We start from the raw sequence: 18,440 nt of genomic DNA, 5'->3' as shown, positions 1-18,440 counted from the left end.
CATTCTTGGCTATCAGGGCTTTCCCTGCAGTGAGAGCAGCAGATGGAGGAGATGGGAGCAAACCACGCAGACAAAGTGGAGTAGAAAAAAAACCAAAAAACCATCTACAATGATGAAATATACATCCAGGTGTGACACTGTCAGCTTAATGGGAACCCAGCAGGAGCCCAGGCAGCCCCGTGTCCACCTGCTCAGTGCAAGTCAATGTGTCCAGCGCTGCTGGGCGCCGGTGGGGAGGGGGCTGGGGGCACAGGGGTGGTGGGGGGCTCTGGGACAGCAGCAGCGTGGTCCAGGTGTATCCAGGGTGTATACAGGTGTATCCAGGTGTATGGTGATGGGGCTCCCAGTCCTGTTGATGCTGCTTCCTCCTTCCTCCAGGAACCGTGTGGGGTTGGAGCATCCATCTCAGTGGGGCTTTGGGGCTCCTTTTGGGGGTCCTCTGTGCCCCCCCCCGTGCTGCTGCGCCGTCTCACAGTGCTCTATGCTCTCCTGCAGTATAGGGCACCCCCATGATTGGGGACAGTCCTGCCCCCACATCCATCGCCGGCCTCGTGCCGTCCCTCCCCAAGCTGCCTCGGTGAAAGGGGGGGGTCCGTATGTGGCCCTGCCCTACACAGCCACGTCCTCAGGCTCAGCCAAACCCAGGTACTCCGGGTTCTCAGCTGCCGGCGTGGAGCTGGGCCCACCCTCAGGGCTCCCAGCTTTGGGGGGGTCCTGGTTCCAGTAGTAGGGGTTGTCGAAGGCCTGGCTGAAGGCTGTGGGGACCGGCAGCCCCGGGGGGGCCAAGTACTCGGGGTTCTCCACGGCGTGGCCAAAGGGCCCCAGGAAGGGATGCTTGGTGTCCTTGATGAGCCCGTTCTTGCCTTGGTGGCCCTTGGGCTTGTCTGGTGGGGATGGTGGTGCACAGGGGAGCCGGGGGGGTGACGGCAGCTCCCCAGCCTGATTCACGTACTCTGCAGGGAAAAGGGATGTCAGCAGCCAAACAGGGTCCTCGCCCCCCTCCCCAGGGTCCCATATTGCCCTACCTGGCATAGTGGTATGTGGGGCTGGGGTGGTGAAGCCCTCAGGGTCCAGACCTTCACTCTCATCCCCCGGCAGCGCGGTGGGGTCCTCACTGTACCGTGTGGCTGGGGGGCTCGGCAGGGCTCCCTTGGCCCCAACATCCACCTCCAGAGCCTCCGGCACGGGGCACTCCGGCCCCTCCACCAGGTTCTGCGGTGGGAAGGGGAAGGCGGCTGATTCCTCCCCCTCTGTCGTGTCAGCTGGGGTCTCTGCTGTGCTCTGAGGAGGCAAAGGGCACGGAGTCGGGCACGGTGCTATAGGGTCTATAGGGTCTGTGGGTGGCAGTAGAGAACTTGCACCCTGTGCGCCCTGCAGCAGCACGATGCCCCAGGTCAGCCCTTACCCGCGTGGAGGAGATACGGCTGCGGTACGCGGTGGAGGTCTCAGCACTGAAGAAGCCCTGGTGAGGGACCAGGTATTCCTCAGCATCCACCAGGTCATCCATGTCCTCCTCCTCCAGCAGCGCCCGGTAGAAGGTGCTGTCCATGTTGCTGGGCAGCCCGATCATGTCGTTCTGGGGGTCAGGGGGGGCTGTCAGTGCCCGTTGGGGCAATGCTGAAGGCGAGACCCCCCTGAGACCCCATTACCTGGATGACCACAAAGCGCTGGGGGTCGCGGGCCATGCGGGAGAACTCAGTGACCAGCTCACGGAACTTGGGCCGGCACTCAGAGTCGATCATCCAGCCTGGGGCAGAGCCGAGCACCGTGAGGGTGGTGTTGGGGTCCTGGCCCCCACGTCCCCATGTCCCCCCCACTCACATTTCACCATGATCATATAGACATCGATGGTGCAGATGGGCGGCTGCGGCAGCCGCTCGCCTTTCTCCAGCAGGTCGGGGATCTCTCGTGCCGGGATCCCATCGTAAGGTTTCGCCCCGAAGGTCATCAGCTCCCACACGGTGACGCCTGAGGACATGGGGACGTGGGGTAAGTGCTGGTTTGGGACCCCCTGCCCCCCACAGCCACCATAGGGACGCACCGTAGCTCCAGACATCGCTCTGGTGGGTGAAGCGCCGGCGCAGGATGGACTCCAACGCCATCCACTTGATGGGGACCTGGGTGGGTGGAAGGAGTGAGCGGGACCCTCAGGGGACACCGCGCTCCCTGTCGCCCCATCCCCATGTCCCACCTTGCCCCCATCCGCGTGGTACTCGGTCTCATCGATATCCAGCAGCCGTGCCAGCCCAAAGTCGGTGATTTTGACGTGGTTGGGGCTCTTGACCAGGACGTTGCGAGCAGCCAAGTCACGGTGCACCAGCCTCACCTCCTCCAGGTAGCTCATCCCCTGGGCAGCAGGCGTTAAGCCCCACATCTACATCCCCCCCACAGCCCCTCAGCAGCCCCCTCTTACCTTGGCGATCTGCACACACCAGTTGAGCAGGTCCTGGGATCCGATGCGGTCTTTGTTCTCCCTCACATAGTCCAACAAGCAGCCGTAGGGCATCAGCTGCGTCACCAGCTGCACCGTGGAGGTCAGGCAGATGCCCAGCAGCCTCGACACGTAGGGGCTGCCCACCCCGGCCATCACATAGGCTTCCTGCAGGCAGCACAGATGGGTCAGGTTGGCACCGACTCCCCAGCCCCGTGCCCACCTCCACTGCACTCACATCCAGGATCTCCTTGTTGGCTTTGGGTGATGTGTTCTCCCGCAACACCTTGATGGCCACCGGGATCTTCACGCTCTCCCCATCGGGGATCCAGATGCCCTATGGGGGGTGGGGGGTCGGTGAGTGAGGACACAGATGGTGCCATCCCACTGACTGTGCCTCCCACCCCTCACCTTATAGACAGTGCCGAAAGCGCCGGAGCCCAAAACCTTCACTTTCTTCAGCTCCGTCTCCTTGAGGATGCGCATCTGTGCTTGGTTGGGGAGGGCCCCACTGGGCGTCAGCGGCTCCACCAGCTGCAAGGGACAAGTGGGTGAGGAGGGACAACACTCTGAGCCCCCCCCCCAGGGTCATCCAGTCCCCCCACCTCAGTCTCCTGCAGCAGCCGCCTCATGGTGTGTTTCCTCTCCTGCTGCCGCCGGCGCTTGACGCAGACGACGGTGATGAGCAGAAGGACGACGACCAGCAGAGCCCCCACCACACCAGCAATGATGGATGTCACCTGGCTGCAGGACGGGAGGTGACAGGGGACGTGGGGATGGGGTCACCCCCTGATGATCCCCTATGGGAGGGGGGTACCCACAGTGGTACCTTGGCTTCTGGTCCACGGGGCAGCCGTCCTCATCCCGGATGGTGCACCTGATAGAACACGGGGTGGGTGAGCATCCCACAGCCCCAACACACACACACACACACACCTGGGCACTGTGTACTCACGAGTGGGTGCAGTTGGTGGGGCAGAGCTGGCAGACCCCCTCCTCGTCTGGGTACTTCCAGATGGGCACAAAGGAGGCATCCACCTTTACCCCGCTGGGGCAGCGCCGCACACACTGCTGCCCATCCTTATAGTGCGCGCATGCCACGCACTGATCCGCATCCTGCAGGGTGGGGGGCAAGGAAGGGTGGGGGGTGAGGGACCTGGCAGCAGTGCCATCCCCATGCTGGTGTCCCCATGTCCCCGTGCTCACCGATCCAAAGCAGGTCTCGGTGCCATTCTGTGGCTGGCACTCAGGGTGGCAGGGCAGGCAGCGCGTGCCGTTGGCGTGCTCCCGGATGGCGCTATGGGATGGTGGGAATTGAATGGGGTTGGGGTTGATACAGAAGAGTGTCCCCCTCCTCCCTGCTGGGCTCAGCCCGACCCCATTGCTCACCCATCCAGCAGGTTGCAGGAGGCCACGCACTCCTGGCCCCGCAGGAAGCGCTCACAGGAGACACATTGTGTGGGGCCGGGCCCCCAGCAGTGCCCGTGGGCACAGAGGTGGAAGCACACCAGGCCCTCGCTCTCTGGGGAGATCAGGCACAGTGTTACCCCCAGCCCGGCTCCAGGGACCACAAGCAGGACTGGGGGTGGGGTTAGGGGGATCCTCACCACACAGCTCGGGGGCTTTATTGTGGGTCTGGAAGAGGTGCTGGCGGGGGTGGCGGAAGATGTTGTCCCATGGCACCTTCTGGAGGAAGCAGAGCTGGGGGTTGTGATGGATGAGCACCATCCCGCTGCTGATCTCCTGCAGGGCACGCAGCCCCAGCGCCCGCACTGCCAGGTCCTGCAGCGTCAGTGAGTAGGCACCGCTGCCAGGACACAGAAAGGTGAGCACCCACATCACCCCCGGGTCCCCCATCACATCCCCTTTAGGTCCCATCCCCTTTAGATCCCCCATCACATCCCCTTTAGGTCCCCATCCCCTTTAGGTCCCCATCCCCTTTAGGTCCCCCATCACATCCCCTTTAGGTCCCCATCCCCTTTAGGTCCCCCATCACATCCCCTTTAGGTCCCATCCCCTTTAGGTCCCCCATCACATCCCCTGTAGGTCCCCATTCCCTGTAGGTCCCCATCCCCTTTAGGTCCCCATCCCCTTTAGGTCCCCATCCCCTTTAGGTCTCATCCCCTTTAGGTCCCCATCCCCTTTAGATCCCCCATCACATCCCCTTTAGGTCCCCATCCCCTCTCACTTGTGCAGCACACGGCCACGGATGACACGCAGGTTCTGGAAGACGCCCAGGTCATCCATATCGGGTGGCCAGGCAGCAATGTACAGGTAACCTGGGGGAGGGAAGGAGGGGGACACAAGTGTGAGCACTGCTCGCTTTGTGCCCTCAGCTCAGGGCTGTGTCCCCATCCCTGTGCACTCACCCGTCAGCTCCTCCAGGCTCTCAAAGACTGACAGCATCTGGGGGTCCAGGGGGGCTGTGTTGGTGCTTGGGTCGCTGTAGGAGGTAGGACAGGGGGTGTTTGTGGGGGGGGGTCCCGATGGTTCCATCTGGGATGGGGTGTGCAGTGCTTACCCAGCGAAGGTCTCGGGCAGGAAGGCCAGGCTGCCAAAGATCTTGGTGCAGCCAGCAAAGTGCCGGATGTTGGAGGCATTGACAGCACGGACTCCCTTGAGGAAATCCACCCCCAGCCCGTAGCACACTGCGGGGGCACAGAGGGGATGGCAGAGTCACCAGGATCCCCCCCAAAGCGCTGCCTGCCCGGCCCCATTCTGCAGCCGCCCCCAGGGCACAGCAGCCCCTTTGCTCCATTGGATCCCCAGTGGTTCTCCAGCACCGCCCCAGTGCTGCAGAGCTTCCCAGTGAATAGCAGCCCCCCCAGAACCCCCCCAGCCGCAAAACCAGGACCCCTCCTGGGCGCTCACCCTCTGGGCAGGGCTTGCTGCACTTCTCACACTTCTGCACGTTGTTGACTGTCACCTCCTGACTGTTCTGGGGGCAGACGAGGGTGCAGGAGCCCACCTCTGTGGCCAGGTAGTTATCTAAGAGGGAAGGAAGGGGACAGGATGGTCAGAGCTGGGGAAGGAGCTGCTCAGAGCCCTGCCCACCCCCCAGCACTCACAGGGGCACTGGCTGACACAGCTGGCACCGAAGGTGTAACGTCCATCGCGGTTGGGCACCGACTCGAAGGTGTCAGAGTTGTAGATGACGAGGGGGGGGCAGTGCAGCTCACAAATCCCGCTCCGGTTGAAGTTCAGACAGGCCTGGGAATAAGGGGGGGGGGATCCAGCCATCAGCCCCCCTGTGTTTGGGGGAGTCCCCTGCCCACCCCCCCATCCCATCCCATCCCATTCCATCCCATCCCATCCCACGGTTCCCATTTTACCCTATGGGTTACCATCTCATCCTACCCCACTGTGTCCCATCCTTTCCTGCTGGGCCCCATCCCATCCCATCCCATCCCATCCCATCCCATCCCATCCCATCCCATCCCATCCCATCCCATCCCATCCCCACCAGGCAGTCGGAGTGTTTGGGGCCGGTGCAGCCCGCAGCACATTGCTCATGGCAGCAGTCTGTCGGCTTCGTGCCCTTACAGCGTGGGCACCCGTGGCAGATGCTGTTGGTCACTGTGAGGAGAAAAGAGGGGGCACAATGGGATGGGGACCCCTCCCCTAAAAGGAGTGGTAAGGGGCTGTGGGGTAGGCGGCATCCCAAAGGGGAAGGGATTGTGGGAAGCTCTGGAGAAGGGGTTTGTGGACAAGGAGCATGGTGATGGGGGGCACAAGTGGGGGTCCCCAAGGTGGGGATCTGGGTGCTACATGGGGTGAATGGAGCAGCAATGTGGAACTTCTATAGGGTTTCCTATGGGGCGGGGCTCCAGGCAGCCCCATACTCACAGGTCTGGCAGTCCTGTGGGCTCTCACCCCAGCAGTGCCCTTCAGCACACAGCGCCCGGCAGTCGGGACCTGCAGGGGGATGGATGGCATCAATAGGGAGCTGGGGGGGGGTGGCACCATCTCTTATCCCCTCCCCAGCCTTTGGGCTGCTCACAGGTTCGGCTGCGGCTGCTCTCCACGTGGATCTCAGTGCGCAGCTCGTTGTGCCGGTGGAAGATGTCGGCCCATAGAATGGTCTCCTGGAAGCAGAGCTGGGGGTTCCCCTCAATGTGTACCCCCCCCTTCAGGATCTCTGTATGGGGGGGGGACGAAAGAGCTGCCATCAGTATGGGGGCACAGCTCTGTAGGGTCACCCGGCCCCACACAGCAGCTTGGAGTCCCCACACAGAGACTAAAAGGGCTGCAGAGAATCTGGGGAGGGGACTAATGGGGGTGTAGGGACAGGACAGGGTTATAAGCTAAAAGAGATTCATTGCTATGAGGGCACAGAGCTGTGGGTACCCCCTCCCCAGCAGTGCTCAGGTCCAGGGTGGGGGGCACCGGGCTGTGGGGGGGTCCCTGTGACATGGGGTGGGGATGGATGGGGTTTGGGGCCATTCCAATCCAAACCACGCAGTGATTCGATACCTGCAGCCCCCACAAGGACCCTCTGCCCATATCTGCCCCCTACCTGTGAGCTGCCTCATGCCGAGCTGCCGCAGCCCCACATTGCCCAGCACGGTCAATGCGTAGCGCTCCTGGAACAGCTGCGTCCCACGGATGATCCGCAGCCCCTGCAGCCCCACGGCGCTCACCTGGTTCTCAGCGATCAGCACGTAGCCCTGCACCTCCTTGATGTCCTGCAGGGGGGGGTGGGCACGGCGGTGAGACCCCCACGGTGCCCCCATGTCCCCCCCCATCCCTTCCCATCCACGTATCCCCGAATCCTCGCACCTGGAGGAAGGTGGTGTCGGCGCCGGGGGGCAGGTAGGTGAGCTCCAGGTTACCCTGCACCACTTGGCAGCCCTGGTACAGGTGCCGCAGGGTCTCGTAGTGGCTCTCGGGGCTGGAGGGCTGCAGCAGCTTCATGTCGGTACCGGTGCACACTGCGGGGATGGATCGGGATGTATTGGGGGGGGGTTGGGGGGTGGGAGGGGTCAGCCGAGGCCGGTCGGGCCATCGCCCCCGCGGGATCCGGCCGCAGGAAACGCTGCGGCTGCTGACGGTTATCGGCTCCCAAAAACTTCCGATGGGTTTCCGATGGGCTTCCTGAGCGGCCCCGGGTGTGATGTGGGGACGGGGGAAGCGGGACGCACGGGGATACAGCGGGATACAAGGGGATACACGAGGATACAAGGGGATACACGGCGATACAAGGGGATACACGGGGATGCGGACCCGCTGCCCCCACGTCGGCAGCAGCCACGACCCCCATTGAGCGCCCACGTCCAGCACTGGGTGGGCCCCCACAGCCCGCACCGGGGGGCCCCGAATGGGGCGGGGGCCGCGGATCAGGAATGCGGTGTATCCCGCAGTGCCCCCACGCCGCCGGGGGGTGGGGGGAGAACCGAGACAACACGCGATTGTTGAGCGGCCCCGAATGGCCGCGTCCCATGGCCGCCCCGCTCCGACCCCCCCTCACTGCTGTCCCCGTTCGTGGCGGTGGGGCCGGGAGGGGCGGGTCGTGGTGAGTCACGGCGCTGGGGCGGCCCGGTCCGGCCGCAACGTCCCGCCTGGAACCGCCTTTTCAGGTCGGGCGTGTTTGGGGAGCGAGCGGGGTGACGCAGAACGGCCCAGCCCCGGCACCGCCCGCGGCCCCCGGCGCCCCACAACCACGCGGGACAGACCCCCCCCCACGGCCCCGATGTGGGCTGGGGTCCCACCGCGTCCCTCGAGACCCTCACGGTGCCCCCCGTGCTTCTCCTTGAGCGGGGTCACCGCGTTGTCCCCGTTGTCCCCGCTCTCGTTTGGTCGCCCCCAACACCGACCCCTCGGCTCCACCATCGCCGCCCTTATGGGAACACAGCGGCGGGGGTTGGGGGCGCTCTGCCCTCGGTGCGGCGGGGGCCGTGCGGGGTCTGAATGACGGCCCCCGGTGCCGGCAGCTGCCACGAGGCCGTGGGACAAACCGGGCTGTAGCCGCCCCCAACGACCCCAGCGGCCCCCGAACGTCCACAAGGGAAAACTGTGCCCCCGGAGCTGCCCGTGTTGGACGGGGAGGTGGGGACAGCCCGGTGCCCCCACCCCGGAGCGAACGGCCAAAGCTCAAGGTCTGCTCCACCTGCTGCGTGCGGGCACGGGATGGACACGGTGCTGCCAGGGCCCAGGGAAGGCGGGGGGGACGGATCCCGGTTCGGTCTCAGTTCCATCGCCTCCCCGGGGTTGGGGCTGGGGTCAGCGGTGGGGACGGGCCAGCACTCGGAGCTCGGGTTCCAGGGCGATGGGAGCAGCAAGGACCCACCGAGACCCCATTTATTGCACCGGGAGCCCCACATCCACCGGGGGGTGGCGGTGGGGCCGATGCCCGTCCCGTCCCCGCTCCGACCGAGGCCCCGCGGCGCTGGATCGTGCCCCGGCTGCTCCCGTCGGGCCGGGCAGGGCGCGGCACCTCGAGAATGTGGATGGGAGCGACCGGCGGGGACGCACCCCCCGCCCACCCGCACCGAGCGGCACCGCCGCCGCCCCGGGGCCCATCCGCGCCCCGAAACCGGCTCCATAAACCGGGGATTGGGGGGCGGGGGGGGCTGTCCCGGCAGTGGGGGCTCTCGTGGCACCTCTCGTGATTGCGGGACCCCGGTAAAGCGGGTCCAGCCCACGCAGCCGGTGGGGACGGGGCTTTTTTTTGGGTCTCCAAACCCTCGAGTGGAGGCACCGGGGGGCACCGGGGGGGGGGCACCGAGCGGAGCGGCCGCCCCCGGCCCCGCGTCTCCCGGCTCAGCCCAATCCCGCGTGGGAACGGCGAGAGGGAGGGGCTGCCCACGGCGGGGGGGGGGGGGGGGGCAACCGGGACGGGGGGTCTGTGGGGGAGGGGGGTCGCTTTGAACCGCAGATCCCCAGCAGCCCCGTTGTTACCCCCGTTATCCCCGTTACCCCCAAACCTTCCACTCCCCGCACCGGATCCCAGTTCTCCCCGCACAACTCCGTTCCGATCCCGCCGTTCCCCCCCCCCGCTGCCCGTCGGGGCGGACCCACCTTCGGTGGCGGCTGCGGGGCAGAACGAGGCGAGGAGCAGCGATAAGAGCACGGGGCACAACGGGCGGCCCCGGGGGTCGGTCATGGCGCTTCAGGACGGGCTGCGGCCCATGGCCCCGCACCGGACGCTCCGGGAAAGTTTGCGGTGCGGTTCCGCCGCGCTCCCGGGCTCCACCTCGCGGGGACGCGCCGCGCGCTCCCGCCCACAAAGCGCGTTCACGAGGGATGGAAGCGGCGGGTCCGTCCCGGTACAACCGGGTGTAACGGGGGGGTCCCGGTGGCACCGAACTCGGACATTGGGGGGTCGCGATGTCCCGGGCAGCACCGGAACCGCCAGTACCGGGAGCAGCGGGATAAAGGCAGCACTGAACCGGGGGTATCCGGTACCGGGGGTCGCACCGTAATGGACACGGGGAGGTTCCGGTGCTCCCGGTCACCCCGTCCCGGTGTCGGTCACTCCACGCCGTTATAGCGGATGGGGACAGCGGATATATAGGGATATATAGGGGATATATAGGGGTATATAGGGATATATAGGGGTATATGTAGGGGATACATAGGGATACATAGGGATATATAGGGGATATACAGGGGTATATAGGGGATATATAGGGATATATAGGGGTATATAGGGATATATAGGGATATATAGGGGATATATAGGGGTATATAGGGGATATATAGGGGATATATAGGGGTATATAGGGATATATAGGGATATATAGGGGATATACAAGGATATATAGGGAATATATAGGGATATATAGGGGATATATAGGGTTATATAGGGATATGTAGGAATATATAGGGATATGTAGGAATATATAGGGATATATATGGATATATAGGGAATATATAGGGGATATAGGGATATATAGGGGCTATATAGGGATATATAGGGGATATATAGGGGATATATAGGGATATATAAGGATATATATGGATATATATGGATATATATGGGTATATAAGGGATATATAGGGATGTATAGGGATATATAGGGGATATATAGGGATATATACAACGGGCACGGCCGCCCAACCGGGCCTAGGCCTTGCCGAGTCCTCCGAAGCCCCCCACCATCACGGGGCGATATATCCCGTGAGCCTTTGCGGTGAGCGCCCAAGTGTGAATGTGGATTTCCCATGATGCTCCACTCCTGCAGGATGGCTGTTTTCACGTGGTGCCCGCAGGGGGCGCTATATCCCGTGATGCTTTGCGCCACCTCCACTTCCGGGGCGGGCCGGAAGCCGCGCCGTGCGGCCATGGGGAGCGGCGGGGCGGCTCGGGCCGCTCTGTTCCTGTTACTGGGAGCGGCGGCGGCACCGGGCCCGGCCCGGGGCTCTCAGGGTGACCGGGAGCCGCTGTACCGAGAGTGCCTGGGCCGCTGCGAGCGGCGGAACTGCTCCGGGGCGGCGCTGCGGCACTTCCGGGCCCGGCAGCCGCTTTACATGGGCCTGACAGGTACCGCCCCCGCTGCGCGCTCATTGGCTGACGGTCCAGGAGGCTCCGCCCACTTTTCCATCAGGCCACGCCCACTTGTCGAGCAGGCCACGCCCACTGCACGTGGAGGGGGGGCCGGAATGGGAGCAATGGGGGGGAATGGGATGGAATGGGATATAATGGGATGTAATGGGATGTAATGGGATGTAATGGAATATACTGGGATGTACTGGGCTGTAATGGGATGGAATGGGATGGAGTGGGATATACTGGGATGGAATGGGATATAATGGGATGGAATGGGATATAATGGGATGTAATGGGATATAATGGGATATAATGGGATGTAATGGGATATACTGGGATGGAATGGGATGTAATGGGATGTACTGGGCTGTAATGGGATGTAATGGGATGTAATGGGATGTAATGGAATATACTGAGATGTACTGGGCTGGAATGGGATGGAATGGGATGGAGTGGGATATACTGGGATGGAATGGGATATAATGGGATGTAATAGGCTGTAATGGGATATACTGGGATGTAATGGGATATAATGAGATGTAATGGGATATAATGGGATATAATGGGATGTAATGGGATATACTGGGATGGAATGGGATGTAATGGGCTGTAATGGGCTGTACTGGGGGGCACAGAGCTGTACTGGGCTGTACTGGGCTGTACTGGGGAGACCTGGAGCCTTCTTGGCCATACCAACCCGGTGTCCTGATGCTCATTGTCCTGAGTGGGGTTGGATGTGGCTGCAGGGGGGGGGAACGCTCTGATCCCCCACCCCACTGACCCTCCTGCTCCCCATCCCCAGGCTGGACGTGCCCCGATGACTGTAAGTACGAGTGCATGTGGCGCACAGTGCGGCTCTATGTACAGGGCGGCCGCCGCGTCCCGCAGTTCCATGGCAAGGTGAGTATGGGGGGGTTGGGGAGGGGGCAGGTTTGGGGTCCCCTGTGTCCCCTCCATCCCACTGACCCCCCATGTCCCTTTTCGCAGTGGCCCTTTTCCAGGTTCCTCTTTGTCCAGGAACCAGCCTCAGCCTTGGCCTCCCTCCTCAATGGCCTGGCCAGCTTCCTGATGCTGCTGCGTTACAAAGCTGCCGTGCCCCCCACCTCCCCCATGTATCCCACCTGCGTCGCCTTTGCCTGGGTAAGTCCCTTCCTTCCCTTCCCCATCAGAGCATTAAAGACATTCAGGAGCCACCACTGCAGTGACCACGTCCATCCCCTGCCTGCAGCTCCGCTCTGTGCTCCCCACAGGTCTCAGTCAACGCCTGGTTCTGGTCCACCGTCTTCCACACCCGGGACACGGCGCTGACAGAGGTGAGGGGTCCCCATCCCCACCTTATGGGGGGCTCCGGGTGCATCTCTGGGTCCTGAGCCCCCCCCCTGCCCTGCAGAAACTCGACTATTTCTGCGCCTCAGCTGTTGTCCTGCACTCCGTGTATCTGTGCTGGGTCAGGTGAGCAGCATCCCAGCATGGGGACAGTGCTGTGTGTGGGGCTGGGCTGTGTCACTGCATGGGGACAGTGCTGTGTGTGGGGCTGGGCTGTCACTACATGGGGTCAGTGCTGTGTATGGGGCTGGGTTGTGTCACTACATGGGGTCAGTGCTGTGTATGGGGCTGGGTTGTGTCACTGTTCTCCTCCTGCCCACAGGACGATGGGGCTGCAGCGTCCGGCCTTAATCGGCATCTTCAGGGCCTTCCTCCTCCTCTTCCTCGCCTGCCATATCTCCTACCTGACTCTCGTCCGCTTTGATTACGGCTACAACATGGCTGCAAACGTGGCCATTGGTGAGAGCTGGGGTGGGGGATGTGGGATCAATGGGATCAATGGGATCAATGGGATAAATGGGATCAGGGTAGGGGCCAAGTGGACACAATGGGGTGAGAGTGAGGACCACTGCCCCCTTCTTTTCCCCTTTTAGGGCTCCTCAACCTGCTGTGGTGGTTGTGGTGGTGCCTGAGGAACCGGCCCCGCCTGCCCCACGTCTGGAAGTGTGCGGTGGTGGTGCTGCTGCTGCAGGCTGGGGCTCTGCTCGAGCTCCTCGACTTCCCCCCCCTCTTCTGGGTGCTGGACGCCCACGCCCTCTGGCACATCAGCACCGTGCCCCTCAACATCCTCTTTTACAGGTGAGGGCTATGCATGAAATGGGGGGGGGGCTCTTTTGCACTTGGGGTGCTGTGTTCCCCCTCTTGAAATGGGGATGTTCAGAGCCCTTGTCTTGCTCCTGGCTGCTGGGAGTGCTCTGAGGTCTGACTGGGCTCCAGTAGCTTTTGGGGCCCCCTCGTGCCCCCATCTCCTGACCCCAATGAACCAACCTGCCCCCCCCCCCAGCCCGATCTCCCCTCCCTCCCCACAGCTTCCTGGTGGATGACAGCCTCTACCTCCTGAAGGCCAACTCGGACCTCTCCAAAGTGGACTAGAGCAGCGGGGGGGGGATGACACACTGCGTGCCCCCCCCAGGGCCCTGCCCAACGTGCCAAATTCCTCCCCCCCTCCCCATACCCCCTCCCCATGGATCCCCTTTTCCCCCTGCCTTCTGAGTTGTGCTTTCCTTTCTATCACTGTCTTGTATGGGGGCCGGGAGCCCCTCTATGGGGGAAGTTGGGGGGGGGGCATCGGACCCCCCCGGCTGCTGATGCTGAGCCTGTTTTTCCTGCTGTGGATCCAGGCAGCCGCGAGGTGGCAATGGCTGCTGGGGCTGCAGGTTGGGGGGGGGGACGTGGGTGTCTGGGGGAGGCTGAGCACATGGGGGGGGTCCCATGGGGGGGGTGATGGTGCCTGGGGAACAAGGGGGGTAAGGGGGTGTGCTGTGCTGCCTTGCCCGGCCCTGCTTGCTGCTGGGTGGGTTCAGTATAGAGGGGACAGTGCAATGTGTGGGGTCAGAGCGGTGCCTTGGGGTGGGGGGATTGACCCCCGTGCAGCCCTTGGGGCTGCACCCCCCCCCACCCCAGCAGGGTGCAGCCCCCCCCAGCAGGCTGTGCCCTGTGCTGTGAATAAAGCTGGAATTCAACCTGTGCTCTGTGCCCCCCGTCCTGCTTTGCACCCCTCCATTGCTCCATGGGCACTGCAAACCCAGCCCCGCTCTGCTCCCATCTCCCCACACCCTATTTCCAACCTCTCCCCCCTCTTGGTACCCCCCACCTCAAGATGCAGTGCCCCCCATTTCCCTCATCCCCATTTTACCCCATAATGTGCCCCTATACCTTTACGCCTCCCCAGTGCCATGCAATGCTCAGCTCAGGCTTTATTATGGGATGCAATGGGGATGGGACGGCAGGATTTGGGAGCACAGCATCTGCCTAAATGTGGGGGTGGGATGCAGGGAGGGGGGGGCTCAGCCTTCCAGTGCTTTCTGTGCATGGACAAAGAAAACCCCGTCCACATCATCCACTCCGGTGCGCAGCGCTGGGGGCATGGAATAGGATCGGAAATCACGGAGGGTGAATCCAGCATCGCTCAGAGCCCCACGAACATCATCCTCAACCAGCGGCACCACGGGCAGCCGAGCAGCTCCAGCCAGGTAGAAGGATTCCCCCAGAGCCCCCAGCAGCACAACGTGCCCCCCCGGGCGCAGCATTGAGCTGACGTTCAGCAGCGCTCGGCCGAACGATGCTCGGTCGGGGCTGACGGCTTCAAGGCAGAAGGTGGAGAGTAAAGCGTCGGCCGGAGGGTGCAGAGGAGAACCGAGAGGGTCCGAACGGTGCACGTCGATGGGGAGGATGCGCCGCAGGCGGCACCGCAAGCGCCGCTCCTTGTCCTGCCAGGGCTCCCTGCGTTGGGATGGAGAGGAGGGGAGGGAGAGGGGGGCTGTGGGGCTGGGGTCCTGCAGGGAGCAACCTGGCATCAATAGGGGTATGGGGCTGGGGTCCTGCAGGGAGCAGCCTGGTGTCAATAGGGGTATGGGGCTGGGGTCCTGCAGGGAGCAGCCTGGTGTCAATAGGGGTATGGGGCTGGGGTCCTGCAGGGGGCAGCCTGGTGTCAATAGGGGTATGGGGCTGGGGTCCTGCAGGGGGCAGCCTGGTGTCAATAGGGGTATGGGGCTGGGGTCCTACAGGGAGCAGCCTGGTGTCAATAGGGGTATGGGGCTGCGGTCCTGCAGTGCCGCAGCCAAGGGGATGTGGGGACAGGATCCCATAGCAATCAACCTGACATCTGCAGAGATATAAGGGCAGGATCCTACAGGGATCAGCACGGCGTCTGTGGGGATGGGACCCTGGGGGGATACAGGGGTGGGATCCCATAGAGATTGGCCCAGCATCATCAGGGTTATGGGGATGGGATCCTGCAGGGATCAGCGCAGCATCAGCCTGGTGTGAATGGAGATGTGGGGCTGGGGATCAGATGCAGGGTTACAGCATTGGGATCCTACAGGGACCAGCACGGAGCTGGGGATGGGATCCCAAAGGAACCTCATGGGATCAGCACTATGGGATCACAACCCACAGAATCCAAAGGGCCGCGATCTGCAGGGACAGGGCATGAAGCTCCATGGGGTCATGGGGCTGAGTTCCTATGGGGTTTTAGGGCTTTAGGGGCCACATCCCACCCCACACCCCCCCCATCCCACCCTACCCGCGCCCCTCGATCTTGCAGACGTGCCGGATGAAGGGGCTCCAATCGAAGGCTCCGGGCTCACCCCGCACCCAACGCCGCAGCTCCTCCCTGTTCACCTCCAAGTAATCGGTGGCCACGACCTCCTCGAAGTGATCGCAGGCGCTCAGCAGCTGGTAGATGGTGGGACCCGAACCCACATCGATGAGCGTGCGCCCACAGATCTCACCTGGAGGGGTAAAGAATGAGGATCCCATTGTGAGTCATGGGATGGGGGCAGGATGCTCTGTGCCCCCTCACCCTGTGCCTCAGTTTCCCCACCGCTGGCGAAGGTCTCGGCCAAACATCTCAGCTTCCAGGGCACCACAAACTCCTCGGAGCTGAAGTCGGCGCGGGGGGGCATGTAGTTGTTGTGCAGGTAGGAGATGGGGTCGAAGCGTGCGTAGCCCTCCCGGATGGAATCCAGGCTGCTCATGGTGGGGGCTGAGCTGTGCCAATGCTGCGGCCCATTTATAGCCCCGATAACCAACGGGGAGGGGGAGGAAGGTGAGTTATGGCAGCGGCTGCTCGGCGCTGATTGCAGCCGTCCATCGTGGATAACCAGGTTAGTGTCAGCGCCCGCGGCCGGAGCCGGCCCTGCTGTGCCCCCCCCCCCATAACCATGTGGGTGCTGCAGCCTACAGGGTGGTGCTGGATCTGGGGGTGTCCCAGCACCAAAGTGGGAGCGTGAGCACCCCAATGGGGATGCTCTGACCCCCCTGTGTGTGGCATAGGGTTGGGATGGGGCTGGGGGAGGTGGGGATGGAGTGGGGACAGGAATGGGAATGAGGACTGGGATAAGGAAGGCAGGGAGATAAGGGCAGAGATGGGGTCTGGTCTGTCCATCACTGCTGAGCTGAGTGTGATGGAGCTCAGCCCCTGGCAGGATCTGGCCACACCAACCCCGTCCAGCTCCCTGTGCCCTCCTTGTGCCAGCAGCCGGGGATGTGGGGCGCTGCTGCTTGTGGGGCCGGGTGAGGGAAGGGGTGAAGGTGGTGAAGCCCCACAGACAGTGAGTGGGGATGGATGGGGATGGATGGGGATGGGCACAGGGCCTGGCGGGGACCCAGGGACAGCAGGATCCATCCAGGAGGGAACAGCTAATCTGGGCGCTGGCACAAGGACCATCCAGAACCCTGGCATGGGCTGGTAAGGGGGGAGGGGGGACATGGTTATATAAGAGATCTGCCCCCCACACCCGCTCACCTAACCCACATCTGACATCTATGGGCTGTGTCCGAGCTTCCCCAGTTCCCTACAGGGTTGTTGTCCCCATCCCCAGGTCAGAAGGGGACAAACAGGGGGGCACAGCCCCACAGACAGGCCAATGCTCTAGGGCTGATCTGGGCCATAGAAATGGGGGGGGGGGGGTCTGGTATCCCCCATTCAAACCACCACAGCTGGAGCCGCAGGGCCAGGCTGCACCTTTTATTGCAATACAAAGAAATTCACATCTGTACAAAACAACACAACGCTGCTGTGTCTCCCCTCCCCTGCCCCGGGGGGGGGGGGCTCAGATCACCCCATCCTCGCTCCCTTCTCTCTGCCAGGGGCTCCACGTCCCATCCGCGCCCCGTCCCCACCGGCCTCTGCTGCCCACTGCAGGGTGGGCGCCCACCTCCACATCCCCCCACCTTCCTCCTCCATCTTCGGGGGCTGCGGCGAACAACGAGCTTCAGGACCCTCCTGCCGCCGCCCCCCAACCTCATCCCGTTCCCCGAGCCCCCCACCCACCGCCTTCAACCCCTTTGGGCTTCGTGGGAGAGGGAACGGGACAGGGTCCGTCTGAGCCCCGGTTTGGATCCACGCAGGTCTGAGGGGGCGAAAAGGGGCAGCGGGAGGGTGCGGGCGTATGGGAGGAGATGCTGGGCCAGGGGCTGCCCCATGACGCCCACCCTCACGACGCCCCACGGTGAGCGCTGTGTCAACACCCGCGTCTCCCCGCGCTGCTCCAGCGACTCGCGGCGCTGCTGGTCCACCTCCCTCCGGCACCACCTGGACACACGGAGCTCATGGGGGGGGTGTGAAGGTCCCCGGCCTCATCCCACCCTATGGGGACCCCTGTGGCTTCCCAAACCCTCCAGCACCGTTTGGAGACCCCCCTGTCCCGCCCCACCTCATAGGGACCCACTGATATCCATCCCTGTGTTCCCCATTGATGCTGCAGAAGCCCATCGTTCTCTATTCACCTTCATGAAGACCCTTGGAACCTCCCCCCGCCCCCTTAAAACAACCCCCAGGACCTTCACAACCACATGGGAAGCTTCGAGCCCCCCACCCACAACCCTCTCACTGCACAGACACCACCCGGCTCCACGAGACCCCCCAAATTGCCCCACGGGGACCCCCCCAGCCCCACAAAGCCCCCAACACATCACACATCCACCCAGCCTCCTCCATCCCCATATAGACCCCCATAGAACCCCCCAAGATCCTCCCAGTCCCATGGGGCAGCCACAGCACCCCCAAGACCTCCCCATCATCAGATCTCCCTCACTCCCCCCACCCTATAGGGACCCCACAACCCTCGGGGACCCCCCAGCGGTGCCGCTCACCCCTCCTCAGGCCGGGTGCTGAGCTCCAGGTCCAACCACTCAGCACTGAAGGACTCTCTGCGCCCCACATCCTCCTCCTGGACTCTGCAGCCCAGTTGTGCCCCACAGAGCAGCCCCCCGCTGCGGACCACCGTGCTCGGCCCCCACATCCTCACAGCGCTCCCAGCGGTGGCTTCTGCTGCCCCGAGTCCTCCCTCCCCTCTTTTATGGCCCCACGGAGGCTATTTTGGGACGTGTCACTGGCACCGAGGGGACGGGAGGGTGCCAAGGGGCAAAGCAGCGGGGGGTGGCATTGAGGGACATGTGCGTCACCTTGTGTGAGCCCATCAGGCTCAGCCCCATGTGCCCCATGACGTGTCCTCAATGGGATGTGCCCCC

The 18,440-nt window shown here is 63.2% G+C and overlaps 4 protein-coding genes across 5 annotated transcripts; 1 reads left to right on the top strand and 3 right to left on the bottom strand.

Moving 5' to 3' along the window:
• Nucleotides 1–81: 81 nt before the first annotated feature.
• ERBB2 (erb-b2 receptor tyrosine kinase 2) lies at nt 82–9,626 on the bottom strand. The gene is made up of 27 exons (XM_015885863.3): nt 9,449–9,626; nt 7,211–7,362; nt 6,948–7,116; nt 6,432–6,569; nt 6,278–6,346; nt 5,895–6,007; nt 5,500–5,641; nt 5,303–5,419; nt 4,953–5,079; nt 4,801–4,874; nt 4,620–4,710; nt 4,039–4,238; nt 3,821–3,953; nt 3,638–3,728; nt 3,387–3,547; nt 3,261–3,308; nt 3,037–3,175; nt 2,843–2,965; nt 2,670–2,768; nt 2,414–2,599; nt 2,192–2,347; nt 2,042–2,117; nt 1,822–1,968; nt 1,650–1,747; nt 1,406–1,576; nt 1,026–1,281; nt 82–953 (listed from the first exon to the last, which is right to left on the bottom strand). Exons 1-27 carry the CDS (start codon nt 9,531–9,533, stop codon nt 610–612), a joined length of 3,705 nt encoding a protein of 1,234 aa, XP_015741349.2. The 5' UTR covers nt 9,534–9,626; the 3' UTR covers nt 82–609.
• Nucleotides 9,627–10,689: 1,063 nt separating this feature from the next.
• PGAP3 (post-GPI attachment to proteins phospholipase 3) lies at nt 10,690–14,457 on the top strand. Of its 2 annotated transcripts, none has more exons than XM_085532543.1 (8): nt 10,690–10,913; nt 11,722–11,819; nt 11,907–12,059; nt 12,170–12,232; nt 12,310–12,371; nt 12,568–12,704; nt 12,839–13,043; nt 14,321–14,457. In XM_085532543.1, exons 1-8 carry the CDS (start codon nt 10,715–10,717, stop codon nt 14,337–14,339), a joined length of 936 nt encoding a protein of 311 aa, XP_085388669.1. In that variant the 5' UTR covers nt 10,690–10,714; the 3' UTR covers nt 14,340–14,457. The 2 variants fall into 2 exon arrangements, with proteins under 2 accessions (XP_085388669.1, XP_015741440.3); XM_015885954.3 differs by lacking the exon at nt 14,321–14,457 and adding an exon at nt 13,274–13,932.
• PNMT (phenylethanolamine N-methyltransferase) lies at nt 14,142–16,092 on the bottom strand. The gene is made up of 3 exons (XM_015885957.3): nt 15,790–16,092; nt 15,490–15,697; nt 14,142–14,687 (listed from the first exon to the last, which is right to left on the bottom strand). Exons 1-3 carry the CDS (start codon nt 15,941–15,943, stop codon nt 14,252–14,254), a joined length of 798 nt encoding a protein of 265 aa, XP_015741443.2. The 5' UTR covers nt 15,944–16,092; the 3' UTR covers nt 14,142–14,251.
• Nucleotides 16,093–16,921: 829 nt separating this feature from the next.
• TCAP (titin-cap) lies at nt 16,922–18,252 on the bottom strand. Its single transcript, XM_015885958.3, has 2 exons — nt 18,063–18,252; nt 16,922–17,502 (listed from the first exon to the last, which is right to left on the bottom strand). Exons 1-2 carry the CDS (start codon nt 18,209–18,211, stop codon nt 17,247–17,249), a joined length of 405 nt encoding a protein of 134 aa, XP_015741444.2. The 5' UTR covers nt 18,212–18,252; the 3' UTR covers nt 16,922–17,246.
• Between the last annotated feature and the right edge of the window lie 188 nt (nt 18,253–18,440).

This window comes from Coturnix japonica, unplaced genomic scaffold (genome assembly GCF_054131305.1).
Source record: "Coturnix japonica strain WE unplaced genomic scaffold, WE-NBRP24 Scf049, whole genome shotgun sequence".
In the NCBI taxonomy this organism is placed as follows: Eukaryota; Metazoa; Chordata; class Aves; order Galliformes; family Phasianidae; genus Coturnix; species Coturnix japonica.
This window is presented reverse-complemented; position numbering and strand designations above follow the sequence as displayed.